The 17,034-nt window shown below is 46.4% G+C and overlaps 2 protein-coding genes across 2 annotated transcripts; one reads left to right on the top strand and one right to left on the bottom strand.

Moving 5' to 3' along the window:
- The first annotated feature begins 55 nt into the window (after positions 1–55).
- RNF14 (ring finger protein 14) lies at positions 56–6,464 on the top strand. The gene is made up of 9 exons (XM_084295134.1): positions 56–149; positions 333–633; positions 1,149–1,311; positions 1,808–1,959; positions 2,306–2,833; positions 3,248–3,476; positions 4,087–4,259; positions 4,842–4,972; positions 6,127–6,464. Exons 3-9 carry the CDS (start codon positions 1,158–1,160, stop codon positions 6,182–6,184), a joined length of 1,425 nt encoding a protein of 474 aa, XP_084151260.1. The 5' UTR covers positions 56–149; positions 333–633; positions 1,149–1,157; the 3' UTR covers positions 6,185–6,464.
- A 1,749-nt stretch (positions 6,465–8,213) lies between these two features.
- GNPDA1 (glucosamine-6-phosphate deaminase 1) lies at positions 8,214–13,198 on the bottom strand. Its single transcript, XM_084295135.1, has 6 exons — positions 13,049–13,198; positions 12,852–12,953; positions 11,540–11,722; positions 10,755–10,939; positions 9,917–10,091; positions 8,214–9,630 (listed from the first exon to the last, which is right to left on the bottom strand). The coding sequence occupies exons 1-6, from the start codon at positions 13,170–13,172 to the stop codon at positions 9,533–9,535; spliced, it is 867 nt and encodes a 288-aa protein (XP_084151261.1). The 5' UTR covers positions 13,173–13,198; the 3' UTR covers positions 8,214–9,532.
- Positions 13,199–17,034: the final 3,836 nt, after the last annotated feature.

The following is a 17,034-nucleotide window of genomic DNA, read 5'->3' on the forward strand; positions in this document are numbered from 1 at the left end:
GTGCCCCGCGTTCCTCCGGCCGCCGGGGGCGCTGAGGCCGCTGGCGGAGGCGGGGCGGGGCCGGTGCCTCCCCCTCGGCCTCCGCCGCCCGCGGCCCCCTCTCGGTGCCGGCCCTGAGCGGCCGCGGGCCCAGCGCTGCCCCCGCCGAGGTACCGGGGGCTGAGGGGGGCGGCGGGGCCGGGTTCGGCCTCAGGGCTCGGAGCTCCCGGAGCGGCCTCGGCCCGGGGGGCGGCCCCGCGGGTGTGCCCGGGTTGGGGGGGGGTGGTGGTGGTGGTGGCGCTTTTCACCTTTTTTTTTTTTGCTTTTTTTTCCGTTTTTTTTTTCTTTTTCAGGCTACAGATGGGTCCCGGCAGCCGGTCGGAGCCGGGCCGGGGGTTGTGAGGCGGCTCCGGGGCGCTGAGGGGGCTCTGCCGGAGCGCCGGGCGCGCCGCGCTTCCCGCCGGACTTGGCTCCCCCTGAGGTTTTTGTCGTTCCTCTGCCCTCAGGCGGGCCCCGCAGCCCCGAGCCGCGGCCCTGGCACGGTGAGGCCGGGCCCCGAGCAGCCCCTGCCCGCCGCTGGCCCAGGGGATGAGCAGCGCCCCGGACCCGGCCCTGGGCACCCGCAGCTCCTCACCGGCAGCCGTGAATACCAAGGTAACGCCTGAACCACGGCTTTATTTCACCAAAACACAAACCGAGGCGTTAGGGGGGTGCATCTGCAAGGTGTCTCTGTAGGATTTCAGGCGCCTTATTGACAGCTTCAGCAGTTGTGATCAGAAAGTCATTTTCTAGAAATTCATTTTCTAGAACAGGGCTGAGAGGAACTGTTGTTGCAAGGTCATTTTTCTTCTTTTCTGATGTTTTCCCTTTCAGATGCTAACAAAACATCTCTTGTGATACTTTTGCCTTCAGCATATTTCACCTTTGTTCTTCCAGCTGTCCCCAGTCACCAACACACTTTGCTTTTGAAGCCTTTGATGTTCTGTTGGTGGTTTGTGTTTTATAAAGTTAAATCTATTTTTTTCAACGTGTAAAAATTCTGGGTTATATTTCACATTGTTTTATATCAGATATTTGGGTTTCTAAATCTTACTGCAGTAGAATACAGTAGATACCCAGAGTCAATTACTGAACAGGCCGCGTTAACTCAGGTGATGCTGTGTCCACAGAAAATTTAAATGTCTTCGGAAGACAAAGAAGCTCAGGAGGATGAGCTGCTGGCCTTGGCTAGCATCTACGATGAGGATGAGTTTAAGAGAGCCGAGTCTGCACAAGGAGGAGAAACAAGAATTTGTTTGGAATTGCCTCAAAACTTCAAAGTTTTTGTGAGTGGTGAGTTGAGACGACTTTTGTTATCCTAAATTAGCTTTTCCTGGTGCGCGCTTAGATGTGCTGGTAACCTACAGGAATATTTATCAGTGACTGACCCTGTCCTGTGCTTTTGATGTTGTTGGGTTCTGGGTTCCATCCTTGTGCACGTAACCTCTTCAGCGAGCTTCAAAGTTAGAGATGAATAATAGTACTTTGTGGGAACAATCAAGTTCATTTATTTATTTATTCTTTCTTGAGGGCTCGCCTTCCCAGGCTGTTGGTTTGTGCAGGACCTGGTATCTCACAGTACTGGTAGTTACTGATTTAATCTCATAAAACCCCATGATGTTTTATGGCACTGGGAAGTTTTGTTACTGAGGGCCGATGAATAAATCATTTCAAATCTAGAAATTATCAAATGAAAAGAGAGATCTCGGTTGCTGCTGTAAATAGCTGTGGCTGGCTGGTTTTCATTTTCTTGCTATTTCTCACTTTGTCTCAATTGTCTTTGATTCAGGCAATTCTGCAGACAGCCTCCAGAAGAACGGGTTTGAGTACACCGTCTGCTTTCTGCCTCCCCTCGTGCTGAATTTTGAGCTTCCACCAGACTACCCGTCAACCTCCCCGCCTGCCTTTACCCTCAGTGGCAAATGGCTCTCCCAAGCACAGGTTTGCAGAGTACTTCTAACATTTTGACCATGTGGTGGTCCTAAGTAAGTTAATAACTGACAGTGTTCTGGTGGATGTTAACATGGTAGATAAAAGTAAAATTAAGACCTGTACAATTACCTCTCTCTTTCAGTTGTCTCTTTTGTTTCCTACCTGTTTTGATTTGGTCGCTCTTCTGAGAGTTGTAAGCCTGCATCTTTGAGCATAGTTTTATGTTTTCTATGTCTACATAAAAAATGCAGAAATTGAACTCCTGAATTTGCATTAAATGAAGACCATGGGAGAGGAAAATGGTAATGTGTTGTCAGAAGTTCCTGAAATCTGAAGTCGTGGTTTTCTTTTCTAGCTCAGTGCTCTTTGCAAGCATTTAGACAACGTATGGGAAGAGAATCGAGGCTGTGTGGTCTTGTTTGCCTGGATGCAGTTCCTGAAGGAAGAAACATTGAGTTACCTGAATATTTCCTCCCCATATGAGCTAAAAATGTGCCATCAAGGGAGTGCTCAGAGCAGGACAGCTTTGGTCCCTCTAGATGCCGAGAAGGATTGTGGTGGTGCAGCAGGCTCTGCAGCAGCTGATGAAGAAATCATTGATGAAAGAGCTGTGCAGGATGTGGAATCTTTATCAAGCCTGATTAGGGAGATCTTGGACTTTGATCAGGCTCAGAGAAGAAAGTGCTTTAACAGTAAGATGTACTTGTGCAATATCTGCTTCAGTGAGAAGCTGGGCAGCGAATGTATGTACTTCACCGAGTGCAGCCACGTCTACTGCAAAGCCTGCCTGAAGGACTACTTTGAAATACAGATCAGGGATGGTCAGGTCCACTGCCTCAACTGCCCTGAGCCCAAGTGTTCTTCTGTCGCTACTCCTGGCCAGGTAATGCGGCTGTGCTGGCAGAGTTCTGCTAAGTGCCCAGTAACTGCAGGCAGCGAGGTGTGGCTTTGGATGGTGAGCGCTGGGCACACACCTGGGGAATTTTGTTTTCATGTTCTGAGTCACAGCCCTTGTTAAAGCTGCGTAACACAGCACATGGTGCCCACTGTGTCAGTGCTGGCGCTGGTCGGAGGCCTGAATTAACGTCCCGCTGCACTTGATGCTGCATGTTTCTCATTTGATTATTTAACTGTTCCTAAAATAACCTTTCTAGGAGTAATTTCTTGATCTGTATTGGAGAATATAAAGGGAACTCATCCCAGCTGTAGGTACTTTTTCATCAAATTGCCTTTTTCTGCCAAAGCTAGCAAACTTAGAATTTCAAATGCACATAATCTTTCTTTGCTCTTTGCTTAGGTTAAAGAGTTGGTTGGAGAGCAATTGTTTGCACGTTATGACCGCCTGCTTCTGCAGTCTAGCTTGGACTTGATGGCAGATGTAGTGTATTGCCCTCGCCCAGGCTGTCAGACACCGGTCATGCAGGAACCAGGTTGCACCATGGGCATATGTTCCCGTTGCAACTATGCTTTTTGTACTCTCTGTAAAATGACTTACCACGGGGTCTCACCGTGTAAAGTAACTGCAGGTGAGTCATCGCATTTCCGAAATGGATTAGAAGCAGTTAGGTGTTGTGTGGAAAAGGCTGAGAGTCAGGAATTAAACGAGGAAACTCCTCACCGTGTCAGCTGAGACGGATTCATTTGGAATAGGTCTGCTGCTGGCAATTAAAAAGTGTTGTTTTCATGGCACTGCCTGACTCAGGGAGTCCCTAAACTGCTGACTGCCAGGTTCAGAGAGGCCACAGCAAGGGAAGAATAATTTTGTTTGTTCTTTTTTTTATCCTTTCCTGTGAATCCACTTCTTTCTATTGTCAGAGTTGATGTTGGATCAGGTGAATGCTTCTTGTTTGTTGTGCCTTGAAAACGTGACAAAGGTCCATTAAATGTGTGTTTGGGAGAAATATTTCGTTTTTTTAGTTCATCTTACATTGTAGACCTGTTCTAATTTCAGCAATTGTTCTCTTTTGTGATGGAACACTGTAAACCAGTTGAATTCTAAGATAGAGGGGTTCTAATATTCTCCTATTTTTCTTTTGTATTCTAATGTTTTACTTGCTTTTTAATTAATTAAGTTTCTTTTGACTTTTTTCTACAACATAGTACAAAAGCTTTTGTGTTGTTTATTCTACTCCTCAGAGAAATTGATGGATTTGCGTAATGAATATTTAGAAGCGGATGAGGCAACTAAAAGATTTTTGGAACAGCGCTATGGCAAGCGAGTGATTCAGAAAGCCCTTGAGGAGATGGAGAGTAAAGACTGGCTAGAGAAGAACTCCAAGTCTTGCCCTTGCTGTGGTACTCCTATAGAGGTGAGCGTGGTGGGGAAGGGCTGAAGAATCAGAGTAACTCCTAACAGCAACCAGCATGAATTGTTAAGTAGGTTCTGCATTTAGAAGAGATCAGAGATCGATTCCTGGTCTCCAAGTTCACCAGGGAAGGTAAATTTCTAGCAACTGGTAAAAGAAGTATTGCATTGCTGACTGCAATACACAGAAGAGGCAGTCATGTTTCTAGAGCTCAGGGACTTGAGTAAATACAGCAGTTGATGGTGTTCAGTACTGAGAAGATCCAGGCTGACTCAACATCCATAAGAATCCCTTTGTTTTCCACGTCTTTCAGGCCACTGCTGTTTCAGTCTATAACTGCTAAATAAATAGCTTCAGAAAAAGAGTAATTTCCAGTATTGTCAGTAGCAGGACTGATTTACAGTTCTTGATTCTAGCTCTTAGTTCACCTGAATGGTGAAAAAAATACGAGTGTTATAACGGAGTAAGGGTGAGGTGCAGTTATTAGCTGATGCCACTTGAGGACTGGTATCATCCACAGCCAGGCCTGAAGACTGACATGGTAGGATTTTGTTATTGCTATTTCTTGTTTCTTTTCCCTGCCAGAAACTAGATGGTTGTAACAAAATGACGTGTACTGGCTGCATGCAGTACTTCTGCTGGCTTTGTATGGGTTCTCTGTCGAGGGTGAACCCGTACAGGCACTTCAACGATCCATCTTCCCCGTGCTTTAACCGGTACGTATTTACCTGTGTTGCTTCTTCTGCACCACTCACACATTTTTGTCTCTCCTAAATTACCCTTATCTTGAAATTTGTAGGTATACGGTTTAAGATACGATTTCTTATATTTGCACTTAAAAGGATCTGACAACAAGAAGAAAAAAATGAGGAGCAATTTTGGTTTTCTTGAGTTTCCGTTTCAATATTTTGGAGGAGCCTTCTGGGCCTATTCCTGATGCTTTACTTGCTGCCTCTGAGAGACAGCTTGCACTGAGATGTTTCCTTGCAGAAGCTTGAGCATGTGATAATGCAACACAAGGATCTGGGCAAGGAAGTTGCTTCTAAAAGGCTGTAGACTGTGTTTATTCATCACTGGTAGGGATATGTCAAGAGACAAGGGGCACTGCTGCTGTCTGGACAAATGAAAGGCAGAAGAGAGGTGTGGTGGCCGTAGGAAGCTTGTTTGTATTCCATGTGTTAGGGCCCATCACCGTGACATGCAGGGCTCTGGATACAAACGTCAAAATACCAGCATTTTGCTCGATACTCCACTGCTTACTCTGCTATTTTTATTTATTTTTTTTTAATAAATGTGGCTGACAGGATTGTTTTCTGTTCTTGAACAAGAATCTTTTTCAGCACTTTTTTTCTCCTAACAGTGTTTTTTTTTCCCTTCCTACCCCATTTTCCTTTTTATATTTCTACCAGTATTTCTTGCTCTTTTTTTCTTTCACTTTAGCTTCGCTTATAGCTCTCTTGACTACGAGGATCAGTTTTACAAAATGGCATTTCTTTTCCCTTTTGTTCCCCCCGCTTATATTTGTAATTGTTTGCCCAGCTCAGTATTATCTGGTAGGACTGTTAGCTGTTTGGAGCAGGCAGGCTTGGCTGCTAACTGGAATTGCAGCAGAGCAGATAATTTCACTACAGCTCGGATTGTTGTTATTTTCAAGTTCCTGAAACATCGTGTTTGTAACGTGTTGTAAGACCTGCTGATATCAAGTGCTGTAAAAGTGCAAAGTAGCTTATGCTGCAGTCCTCAAAGTTGGTTAAAATGCGTGTTTTATGGTATAAAAACTGTGAGCTGTTTTTGTATTTTTGACACTTTTTTTTTTCTTTTCCAAATTTTCCATTTTCCATCCTGATGTAAATTCCTGGCTGTGTTGCAGATTGTTTCAAGCTATGCATGTTGATGGTGAGCTCTGGGAAGGCGAAGATGAAGACTAGGAGCCTTCTCTAGCAGCAAAAGCTGAAGAAACCAGAGACAGATGCTTTCTATTTTTGTGTTGAGTCTGTTTGATTTTTCGGAACCATTATGTGATAGAGGAATGATGCTACCTTGCACTACAGGAATCTCATACAACTCTTCAGAGGCTGTTGGCAGAACCAAAGGAGACCATTTTGCCCATCCGGTGGACAGGATCACCACTGGAAGTCCTTAGTAATCATATCCAGTGCTAAAGCAGATGCAGCCTGACAGAAGTTTGAAAATAAATGGGAAAATCTATATCAAGAGATGCCACTCTTTCAAAACCAAACCAAGCCCCCAACTCATAGAAATATTTTGGAGTTTTCTTTAGGGGGAGACTGAGCTTTCAGGGATCTTGGCTAGTACCCCTGGGTTTTTAAGGCAGCTTTACTCTAGTTGCAGTGCTCTCTCTGGAGCTATTTAGTTGAGCTGCTTGAGAGGGAAAGCTTTCTGAAACAGCACAGGAGGTTGTTTCTGTAGTCAGTGACTGAGCCCATTGCTTCCATAGCATTTCTTGAGCTGTGTCTGTGAAAGCAGCTCGTTGCTGTGTCCCTGACAGTTCTAACAGCAGCCGATTATCCGTAACACCCCCTCCTGGCTGTAACAGCTGGGTCCTTTCCTGAATGTTTTGGCAGAAAATGACCAACAACCATTTCCTGAAATGCGTATCAACTTGATGACTGATCTGCATTGCTGTCCTCTTGCCTTGCCTTGCCTGTCTTTATCTTGACTGTGGTGAGTGCTAAAGCAATGAACTGAGGATGAGAAGTATGTTGAATACTGAAACACATTTTTATGGATACACAGGGTTAATTTGAGTTCTTCAAAATACTGAAAATTACGTTGTTTTTCTCATCAGATGAAGAAGTAACTTATTTTTTAAAAACTCTTCATGTAAGGAATTTGATTAGTTTTTTTTTTCTTTTTTTTTTTTTTTTTTCTTTTTTCTTCTTCTGGACTAGATCCCTTATTTCCACTGTTCTTGCCCTTCAAAATATTTCAACCCCCCCCCCCCCCCCTTCTTCCCCCTAAAAGCTCAGTAAGTAGTTTTGGGAGCATGAAAGTAATTATTGGAGGGAACCACTGATTTCTTATTTTTTTCCACTTGCAGAATGGTCTAAAAATATATTTTGAAATTAAACCTGCATGTGCTGTGTTTAAAACAAATAGCAGGGTCTGGATGGATAGCTCAGGAGCTTGAAAACTTTTCAGAAACTTGAAGTGAACAAAGTGAACACCTCTCACTCAATTTTGATAGTAAATAAATTTTACTTAGATATCTGGCCAAAATGAGTGTTGATTTAGTTCCTTTTGCAGAGGCTGTTAGTCTACTAGACTTGGCAGTGATTAACAGGGTATGAGAGGACAGTGGATCTCGTCTTGGTTTAGGCATCAGGGCAGTGTACAGGGAAAGTTTACGTTGTGTGTGGTTGAACTTGTATTTCCTGCACCTTTCACATGCACTAAATTCACTTTAAGACAGTAAATGGAGTTGTCTCCCTGTTTGTCTTCATTATGGCACACATATCAGAGCAGAGGTCAGTGTGGGGCACCCCAGTGTGCTTCTGGGTGGCAGTCAGCGCCGGGGCTTGTGCCTCGTTGCTCTCATGTGGTCGCTGTAGAGCAACACACCCACCTGGGCTTGTGCAAAACCAAGCGAGGCTGAAGCCTGAGGCATCCTGCTGCGAGAAGCCTGCAGGTCTGGGTATGCCAAGCGCCCTCGGAGCAAGGGGAGCTGTTTTCGTGCAAGCTGCAAGCCCTGAGGTGATGCATGGTGGTTGTCAGGTTGTAAGGTTGTCCTTACGGTATGGAGCAGCACTAACTGTCCCAAACTGCTTTCAGTACAGCCTTGGTTTTATGTAACAGAAAACCTTGTTCAAAATAACAGGTCTTTCTTAGGCTTTAAAGCTTTTGTTGCTGTTGTTCAAAGCTGGCGTTACACATCCATTCAGCCACCTAAGTTGTTCCATTTTTCACTAGCACAGTAAAACTGAGCAGCACATCCCGTCAGCTAGAAAAAATTAATGTATTTACTGTAGAAAGTTATAGATTAACAGCTCACAGAATTTTTGCATAAAGAAAACAAATCCTTCCCCAATTATCTTACATTACATGAGAGCACTTAACGTATCAGAACCAAGAATCAAGTTTCCTTGGCAGGGTCTTGCCAGTACAGGCTCTTTCCCATCTCTGTGGGGCTTCTGTAATTAAGCACAGGCTGAGGTCAGAGGGAACAGAATGTTTCCTTTGAGGCTCATTTGGCATTTCCTTGTAGCAATGTAAAGCACAGGAAGAGGAGAGAGAGAACTTACTGCTTCAGGCTCTGCGCTGACACAAATGATGGAGTGCTGAGCAGCACAAACAGAAGCCATTTACGCTTAATGTGAACAGAGCTACCCTGCTGTAGATCATAAAGCACCAGTGCATATAAAATTATACCCTGAAACCGAACATGTAAGGCTTCTTTTAGAGTTGTGGCAACAAATAAAGTCAAACAGATGCACGAGCTCACCATTACCTGCGTTAATGGCACCGCACTGGTAAGTGCTGCTTGAAGCATCCCTCTTGCTGTGATGGTCTCACGTCCAACATGCGGCTCAAAGCGGGGTTCAGCCAGGGCTGCATCCAGTCTGGTCTTGAAAACCTCTTAAGGACAGACTGCACCACCTCTGCATAACCTGCCCTGCTGCTTGGAATGGCCTCCCAGGGACGTTTTTTCCTTAGATCCAATGCGAACATCTTGTCTCAGTGCATGCCCTGTTGTCTCTTCCCATCTTCCCCCAGAGTGCTGTGGAGAGTGCCTGGTTTCTACTTGTTGATGACCTTGTAGCTATGAAGCAGGCTGCTGCTAAGTCCTGCTGATCCCTTACCTTCTCCAGGCTGAACAAGAGCCATCCCCATTTTAAATGATTACAATCTAGGAGTGTTTTGTAGAGGGGGAACAACACAATGTATTTATCAGAATTTCAAGGACTACGTTCCAAAGTGATTACCCATTGTATTTTCACATCTTCACATTTGAGTTTTGAGGCCTTCAGTCCACATGCTTACAGTTGCATCACTGATCAAACAACTTTATCCCTTGATTTTACCTCCAGAGAACATTAGCGGTGAAAGTTTGTGGAACACAGTATACAGGATCACATCCTCATTTGGTTAATTAAGGCAGGTGTTTGGCATCTATGCTTTTAATGGAGAGAAGCAAATACATCATCGTTTTGCTATTTTAAGAACAAATACAAGATGAGTTTCTGCAGCAATTCCCTTTCTTTGCAGCTGGTTTTCAATTGAAAAGATGGCTCAGCATTACTCTGAACAGTGAGGGATTAATCGCTGTAAGGCTTCTTAGGCTGGCTTCTTTCTGCTTCTGTCTCCTTCATGCTGTATAAGGGCTCCACAAGCTTGTTATGAACCAGCATTAAACCTAATATAGTGGGTAAAAAGATGACTTCAGTAGACATTAAGCAAAATCCTCATTCATTGGATGCTAATGAAAGTCAGCATTAGTAGAATCGCTGCTCCTTTGCTCCCACGGCCACAGAACTAAGCCTGACTTTGGCACTTTTACTATTGCTGGATGTTTCAGCTGTTGTATATATTTAAGGAATGTACTGTTTGGGGAGTTGACCAAACAAACATTTAACACAAAGCATGACTTGTGCAACTTAAAAACTAACTACAGCAGCTGCTTAGCCTGCTCAAACACTCACCTTTGAAGTATTTCACTGTCTTAACTTTGAGTTCCAGCGTGGCATCTTCATCACACACAAACACGGTTTTGGGGTGCTGCTGGAAAGCAGATACTGTCCACATGTGGTTGACACCTTCCTCGATGGCTTTGTACAGAGCAAAGGCTTTGTGGGCTCCCGTGATGAGAATCATCACCTGGACTCCAAGACACAGAGGATGGCAGTTAGGGTCTAGAAGACTTGTTGAGAGAGAGCAAACCCACACCCTGCTGAACAAAGGGAGCTGCCCCAGTCCTTAACGGGGGAAGGTCTATCGTTCTCCCCAGATGTATTTCACTGAATCACAAGTCCTGTTTGCTCTGGCTACGTTTTGTCAATGAAATCATAGACTGATGGGTCATTTTTGTGATTTGGACACTGAGCTCCCCTGTTAGGAACTTCTACATTGAGACTTAACGAGAATAAATCAAGGTATAGACAGTTAAAAGCCACCCCCTATGGATTTTACAATGTGGTATAACTGTAAGGATCACTGGCTGACTTCATGTAATTTCACCAGCAGAACTTCTTAACCAAAGACTTTCTCCAAACGCCTTTCTAGCTCCCTGTGGATCCCAACTGTACTGCAGGGTTATGCAAATGTTATTGTTAGTAGGGAAAAAACAGAAAACGGATCAAGGGCCTTTCTGTGGTGGTACAGGATGCAAGAAAGCAGGATTGGGTGTTTGGCTGTCTGTGGCAAAACAAGCACGGGCTGGCCTCCGCCAGCAGGGTGCACTACAGCTCCACGACTGGATGGGGATGAGCTAATCCACGAATAGCTCCAGAGCTATTGTACGAAGTCTGTTTTTTTCCTAACCTCTCTGGCATCCATGACTGTGCCTACTCCGACTGTCAACGCCATCGTGGGGACTTTAGAGAGGTCACCATCAAAAAACCTGGCATTAGCCAATATAGTGTCCATAGCCAACGTCTTCACCCGTGTCCTGGACACCAAACTTGATCCAGGCTCATTGAAGGCGATGTGACCGTCTGGGCCAATACCTGTGACAGAGACAGTTTGAAAAGTGGGTCACTGGCTGAAACGGTTTTTGTAAGAAGCAGAACCAACAGCACTGTTATTACAGGGACATCCAACACTCCCAGGAATAGACGCTTGCAATTTCTCTGCTCAAACTCAAATGTGCTTCCGGTAGGAATGACAGCAAGAACCTCTTCTGAAGTCAGTAGAGATTCTTCCCTAATTGTGCTGGGACTACAATAAGCAAAAGTAAGTGGCAGAATCTAAAGGCAAAAGGATGGGAAAAAAACTTGTGTTCAGCTTCTGTTGGTTAATTCTAGCAGCTAGCTGTTCACACCGGTTCTTGTAATATATTTTACATTTGGTAAAATTCTAGCCCTGCCTGGTTCTCCTGTTAACCATTCCCTGAACAATTCATTTACAGAATTGAAACACTTAAATTGGGGTAGCGGGACATCAAAAAAACAAGGCTACCAGCACACATGCGCGCTCAGCGAACCAGTGTATAAGGTGCCTTTTACTGCAAATACACTGAACTGCCTTAAAAATGAACTCTCTAGATAATAAACGAGACAGCTGGTAGAGGAAAGGCAGTGCTTCCTGCCAATCCTTCAGGTTTTCACCTCCAACGAAGAGTTCAATTCCTCCAGCTGCTTTGATTTTATCTTCAAATGCGTCACACTCTGCCTGTAGATCAGCCGCATTTCCATCCAAAATGTGAACGTTTTCAGCCAAGATGTCAATATGCTTAAAGAAGTTATTCCACATGAAGGAGTGGTAACTTTCCGGATGATCCCTTGGGAGACCTGGTAAGAGAGCACGCACAGGACTAATGTCACCTGTAATGCAGAACACTTATACATGCACTTGCATGCCCTTCTGGTGGCTCTGGTAATACAGTCCTGTTTTCTTCATCTGTCCTCTGTGACTTCATCAACTTTCAGAAGTCGTTTTACTTCCCCAAATAACAAAATTAAGTCTGTCACAATAGCTGCTATAAGGCATGTCCTCATATTAACATGTGATGGATGTTCCAGAAAAGCAGGCACGCACTGTGCCTCGTCTGCTTCTTCCTATTCAGTCTTCCTCCCAGTTCATATTAGCAAGAACAATTTCAAAACTGTGTACAAGCCTGGGAAATAGTTTATTGCATATATTTTTCCCCTTCAATGTTACAAATCCGCAGAACTGTCTACTCCCTGGTGCTGCTTGATAATGATCGTTCACAGGAAAACTGCTTGACCAGCATGAAGTTAGCAAATAATTAGCCTGTACATTTGTCACCTTTGGATCTCTAGGCCTTCTCCACTAATCTCTCTGCACTCCTTTTTCTGAAGAGGCTATTTCATCACAGCTTCAAAATTCAACACTCCTCTGCAGTCTCCACAAGCACCTGTATCTGTTCCTGAAGGTCACTCTGATGGGTAACAACGCATCAGCCCTCTACGGGACTTGCAGCTAAAGTGACCCCAATAATCCAGGTACAAAGGTGGTAGTTAATAACGCACATTATATCAGGTTAAAATGCGATAAAATGGATCCGTACTTGGTCATTACCTAAGTAATGGTAAAACACAGCAGGCTCTAATGTGTGTAGGCTCAGGCAACACCTGATACTCTAATATTTCTTATACAGGTTTTCAGATTGTCCCCACTAACTCCCTGTGGTAACACAAGTTTTATCTTTTCTCCCTTAAACCCTTTGCAGCTGGGATGCTCCAAATGCACAGTAACTACGGGGAGCTCTGTGAGCGCAGGCAGCGGCACGCACACCGCTCCAAGGGGCTGGCAGCAGCGCCTAATTAACGAGGCTTTGAGACAGCACAGTTAGATCGGTAATTATGAGCAAAACAGCGAAACCCAGCGCTTCGGCCACCCGAAGGAGCTGCAGTTTTTGAGAGGGGCAGCGGCTGGGCTGCTCCCCGCGCCACTCACCCACGTACTCGTCCATGTTGAAGGTCTTCACGTACTTGAAGGACAGGTCCCCGTTCTTGTGGTACTCCACCAGCTTCTGGTAGCATCCTAGCGGCGTGCTGCCTGCGGGCGGACAGACACACAGACAGTCAGTCAGTCAGTCAGACAGACAATCAGACATCAGTCGGACAGTCAGTCGGACAGCCCGTCAGCCCTACCTGTGGGCAGCCCGAGCGTGAAGCAGCGGCCGGGGCCGGGCGCGAAGTGCACGATGCGGTTGCGGATGTACTTGGCCGCCCACTCGCTGGCCTGCGCGTACGTCTCCTGGATGATCAGCTTCATGGCGGCCCCGCCGCTACGCCGCCATCTTAGCGCCCGCCCCGCCTCAGCGGGCGGCGCTGGGCGCCCGGGGCCGGGCTGGGGCCGGCCTCAGCAAGCCCCAGGGCAGTGCTACAAGGACGGGGGCAGCGCTTCTCATTCCTCTGCCCTGGGAGTGTTTCACAGGGAGTTCCTTCAGGGCACCTCGGTGCTGTTTTGGGGCTCCCGGTGCCGCCCCGCATCCCTGCTGAGCGGCTCCGAGCTGCCCAGGCACCGTGCTGATATTGAGCTGCTTTTTTTGGACCTGTGTTTGTGCTGCTCCTGACGGTGGTGGTGTCCCAAAAAGTCCTTTTTTTGCTGCCCCAGCTCCCTTCAACCTGTGCCCGAGCTCACCGTGCAGCCTGGGTGAGAGCGAAGAGGTCCCTTACGGGAACACAAAGCTCCTCGCAGTTAGGCAGCACTTCACTTTCATTAGGAAAAACGAATAATATACAAATTTCCTTCCTAGGACTCAGTCCATGCAGTTCCTTCCTTTTAAAAAATGTAAATGACCTGGCAAGGCTGAGTGCTCCTGATGTTATCTCACCGTGAGTGCTGAGAGCTGCTGGCTTGGTTCGTGCTTGGCTGGGGAAGGGTGGGTGTGACAGGCCACTGCCAGATCCTGCGGTCGGACTTGGAAAGAGTTTTAGGCCACAGAGACTAAATAAATGGAAAGTGCAGTGTGTTTCCATCAGCAGTGGTTAGCCGGCAGGCAGGGAGGTATTTCCGTGGCTGCAGTGCTGGGCAAAGAGCTGACAGCAGAGGCTCCTCCGTGTGCCCACCATGCTGGACAGCCCGGGGTTTTTCACAGGCTGTTGCCTCGCCTTTCGCTCCGTGTGAAAGGATTTTCCCTCTTTTCCCTCTGGCATCGTATCGGTGTGGTACACCCGTCGGTCCCGCAGACACCGGCAGCAGTTACAGCTCCCGTGGTTTCAGCAGCACAGGTTGGAGCCAGGCAGAGCTGTGCTGAGCTGAGGGACAGCGGGGACCTGGCTGATGTCTGAACGCTTCTCATCCTGTGTCTGCTGTTCTCCAGGCATCGCCCCCACAAAAGGAGGGCAAATACGGAGGTGCAGAGTGCACAGGAATTGACTGCAGGGAAGCCCATTTCCCAAAGCAACAAGCTGCAGGGCAGCATCCACATGCCCCTCTGCGGTGATTTGCGGGCTGCCAGGTTTGCTGTGCTCAGAGCAGCCACGGACAGCTCAGGCTCCCTGCCACCTACCTGCACAGCCTTCTGTTACTGCACTTTGCACCCCTCAGCTACAGAGAGCTGCTGTTTGAGGCTCAGCCTTGCCCTGCCATGCTGCCAACACTATCCCAGGGTCAGTGCTGGAGTTTGCAAAGGTGTCTGCTTTAAATTCGAGTGTGATGGGGCTCTGTGAATTGTGAAAGGTCTTGGCTCTCGTTTTGATCTCCTTTGCAAACGGCTTTGACAGGAGCAGTGCACAAAGACATGAGAGGCAGTTGGCAGCTCCCAGTAAAAGCAAAACATGTTTTGATGAGAGGAAAAAAACTACAACAGTATGAGAGAGCCAGGCACGTGCATCTGCTGCCACAGCTGCCTTGTTCTGCCCACATCCCATGTATCTGCATACTTTCGGCAGCCTTATGTTACTGAGGAATCGCTCCAGGGCTGGGTTATACGTGTGACTGGCATGCAGGATATTTTTAGGTATGATTATTTATGCATGTTACTGTTCCTGCATTCACAGCTAGCTGTTCAAATGTTGAAGAACTTCCTGGTGTCTGAACAAGCTGATTTTCCTTCCTAGCAAAAGCAGCAGATGGAAGGAAGCAAGTACTTCTCCTCTGCAGAAGAAGTTGAAGTTTGACCAGCAGGTTCTAACAAGCACAGCATTTTCGTTTTCTCTGTGTTGAAGTGATTAGAGTCAACAGTGCGTGCAGACCAGAGCTGTTGCTTCCAGGAACTGCCTTTGAGCACTGGGAATTTTTTTTTCCTAAAAAAAAAAAAGCAACAATTAAAAATTTATCGCCATAAAGGGCCTCTCTCCAAGTCCCGTAATTAAAACATCTTTTAAATACCCACCATCTGTCACCGCTTCCTGCTCCCGCACGTCCCACCTACCTTCTCACCCCTGTTTAGAAGAGAAGGAGAAAACAAGATTCCACGCTGGATGGACCCAGAGGGAGCTGCCCTTTTCAAGACTCAGTCACTGCCTGGCTTCTCCCAGCACATCCCAATCCCAGTGAGGGATTTTGTCAGCCCGGAGTGGAGCCAGCCCGCGAGCAGGCTGTGCAGGAGGGCGCACAGAGCGGTCGCTTCCCATCTTTGCAGATGAGGAGTAACAGAAGCCATCGGTTACTGGTGTTTTCTCCAGAAGGCTGACAAAGTAACACGGCAACAAAGACCACTGGTGAAATCAGAGTGAAACCCTGACGCCTGCCAGGGCTTGGCGAGGTGCTGTGCAGCCGGGTCTCCAAGGGCCCATCGTGGGGCTTCAGGCCGAGGGCCAAATGTGCTTCTAGAGCCCGACTGAGCTTGTCTGACAGGACGGCATGAAGGTGGATGCATACTGAGGTTTCAGGTGAAAAAGCTGGGGTTTGTGCCTGCTTGCACTGCGGTCATCCCTGATTCTATCTCTCTGAAGAGGCAGTAAAACCAGAAATACCCACCGAAGCCCTGACGTGCTGTAGGTACAACAGCTAACATGGTTTTAAAGCAACTCGAGGTGAGTTAATGCTGTATTGTGTCAACAGAGCTTTGAACTAGCAAAAAGCTAAAAGAATGTACAAATACAAAATGGTACTGAGTAGAAAATATGAAGAAAATGAAGAGCATCGAGGTATCTCGAAGGGTCTCAAAGTGTGAATTGAATTTCCTACCAATAGATTGCTAGAAGTGTTGACAGCTATACTGAAGGCAGCAGTGTATGAGAGGCCCATCTCCTGCTTTTTGCCCTTCCGTCACATTTTCACAGCTGAAGAAATCTTTCACGCTGTTTTGGGGAGGAACATCTGTTAGACAGCAATTGTTAACCCTCCACAGGCCTCTTCAGCCTAATTGGACAACTCTAGCTCAGGACGTCCTGTGGTGCATTTCAGCCTGCAGTGCGAGCAAGACACAACACGTTGGGTGCTCAGCCTCCAGCCTTCCCCTTCTGCATATGAAGACTCTGGGGGTGTACAGCTCAATTCATTATTTATAGCCGGTGATAAAAGTTTTTCCATGAAAACTGTAAGAGTACAGACAACCAGGGAACACTGCCAAAGCTCCTGGAATGAAGGGACACGACTGGAGAGCAGCCAGGCTCACAGCACTGCGTCGCCGTTCGGTGGGCAGCACGGTGAGGTTTCTCTCAATCCCTGCAGTCTCTGGATGAGGCTTGTGATGCAGTTTCCATATTCCTCGAGGCCAGTGTTGTGAATGAGTGGATAATCCAGACTTGAAGTGAACAACACTTCGCTGGCACTTTTTCTTAACCTGCCAGTTGCAGCCTGCTTGCAAATGGTTAAGCTATTAAAGTGGAGAGCTCCAGAAATATGACATGACCCATTAGCTCATGCGAACATTTGTTGTTGCTTTTTTCTTAATTGGGTCATTTATCACTAAAAGATCAGCAGAAAGAGCTAGTTTAAATGTCCTGCTTATTTCTTGCTTAAGCATGTTTAGCTTTCAAAGTCCTTCCTTTGAGCATTATTATTTAGCTTTTGAGTTCAATATTTTTTACAAAGTGTAGATTAAAAATGCCCCCTTCGTTGTTCAGCCATACGCCATGATTAAAGAACACTTGTAGAGCAGTAGGATTTCAGAAGACTCTCTAACATTTCTAATAATGGCTTTCAAATACTTTCACAGCATGTCCCATACAGAAGTCACTAAAAA

The sequence above is a fragment of the Netta rufina genome (assembly GCF_964035555.1).
Source record: "Netta rufina genome assembly, chromosome: 14".
In the NCBI taxonomy this organism is placed as follows: Eukaryota; Metazoa; Chordata; class Aves; order Anseriformes; family Anatidae; genus Netta; species Netta rufina.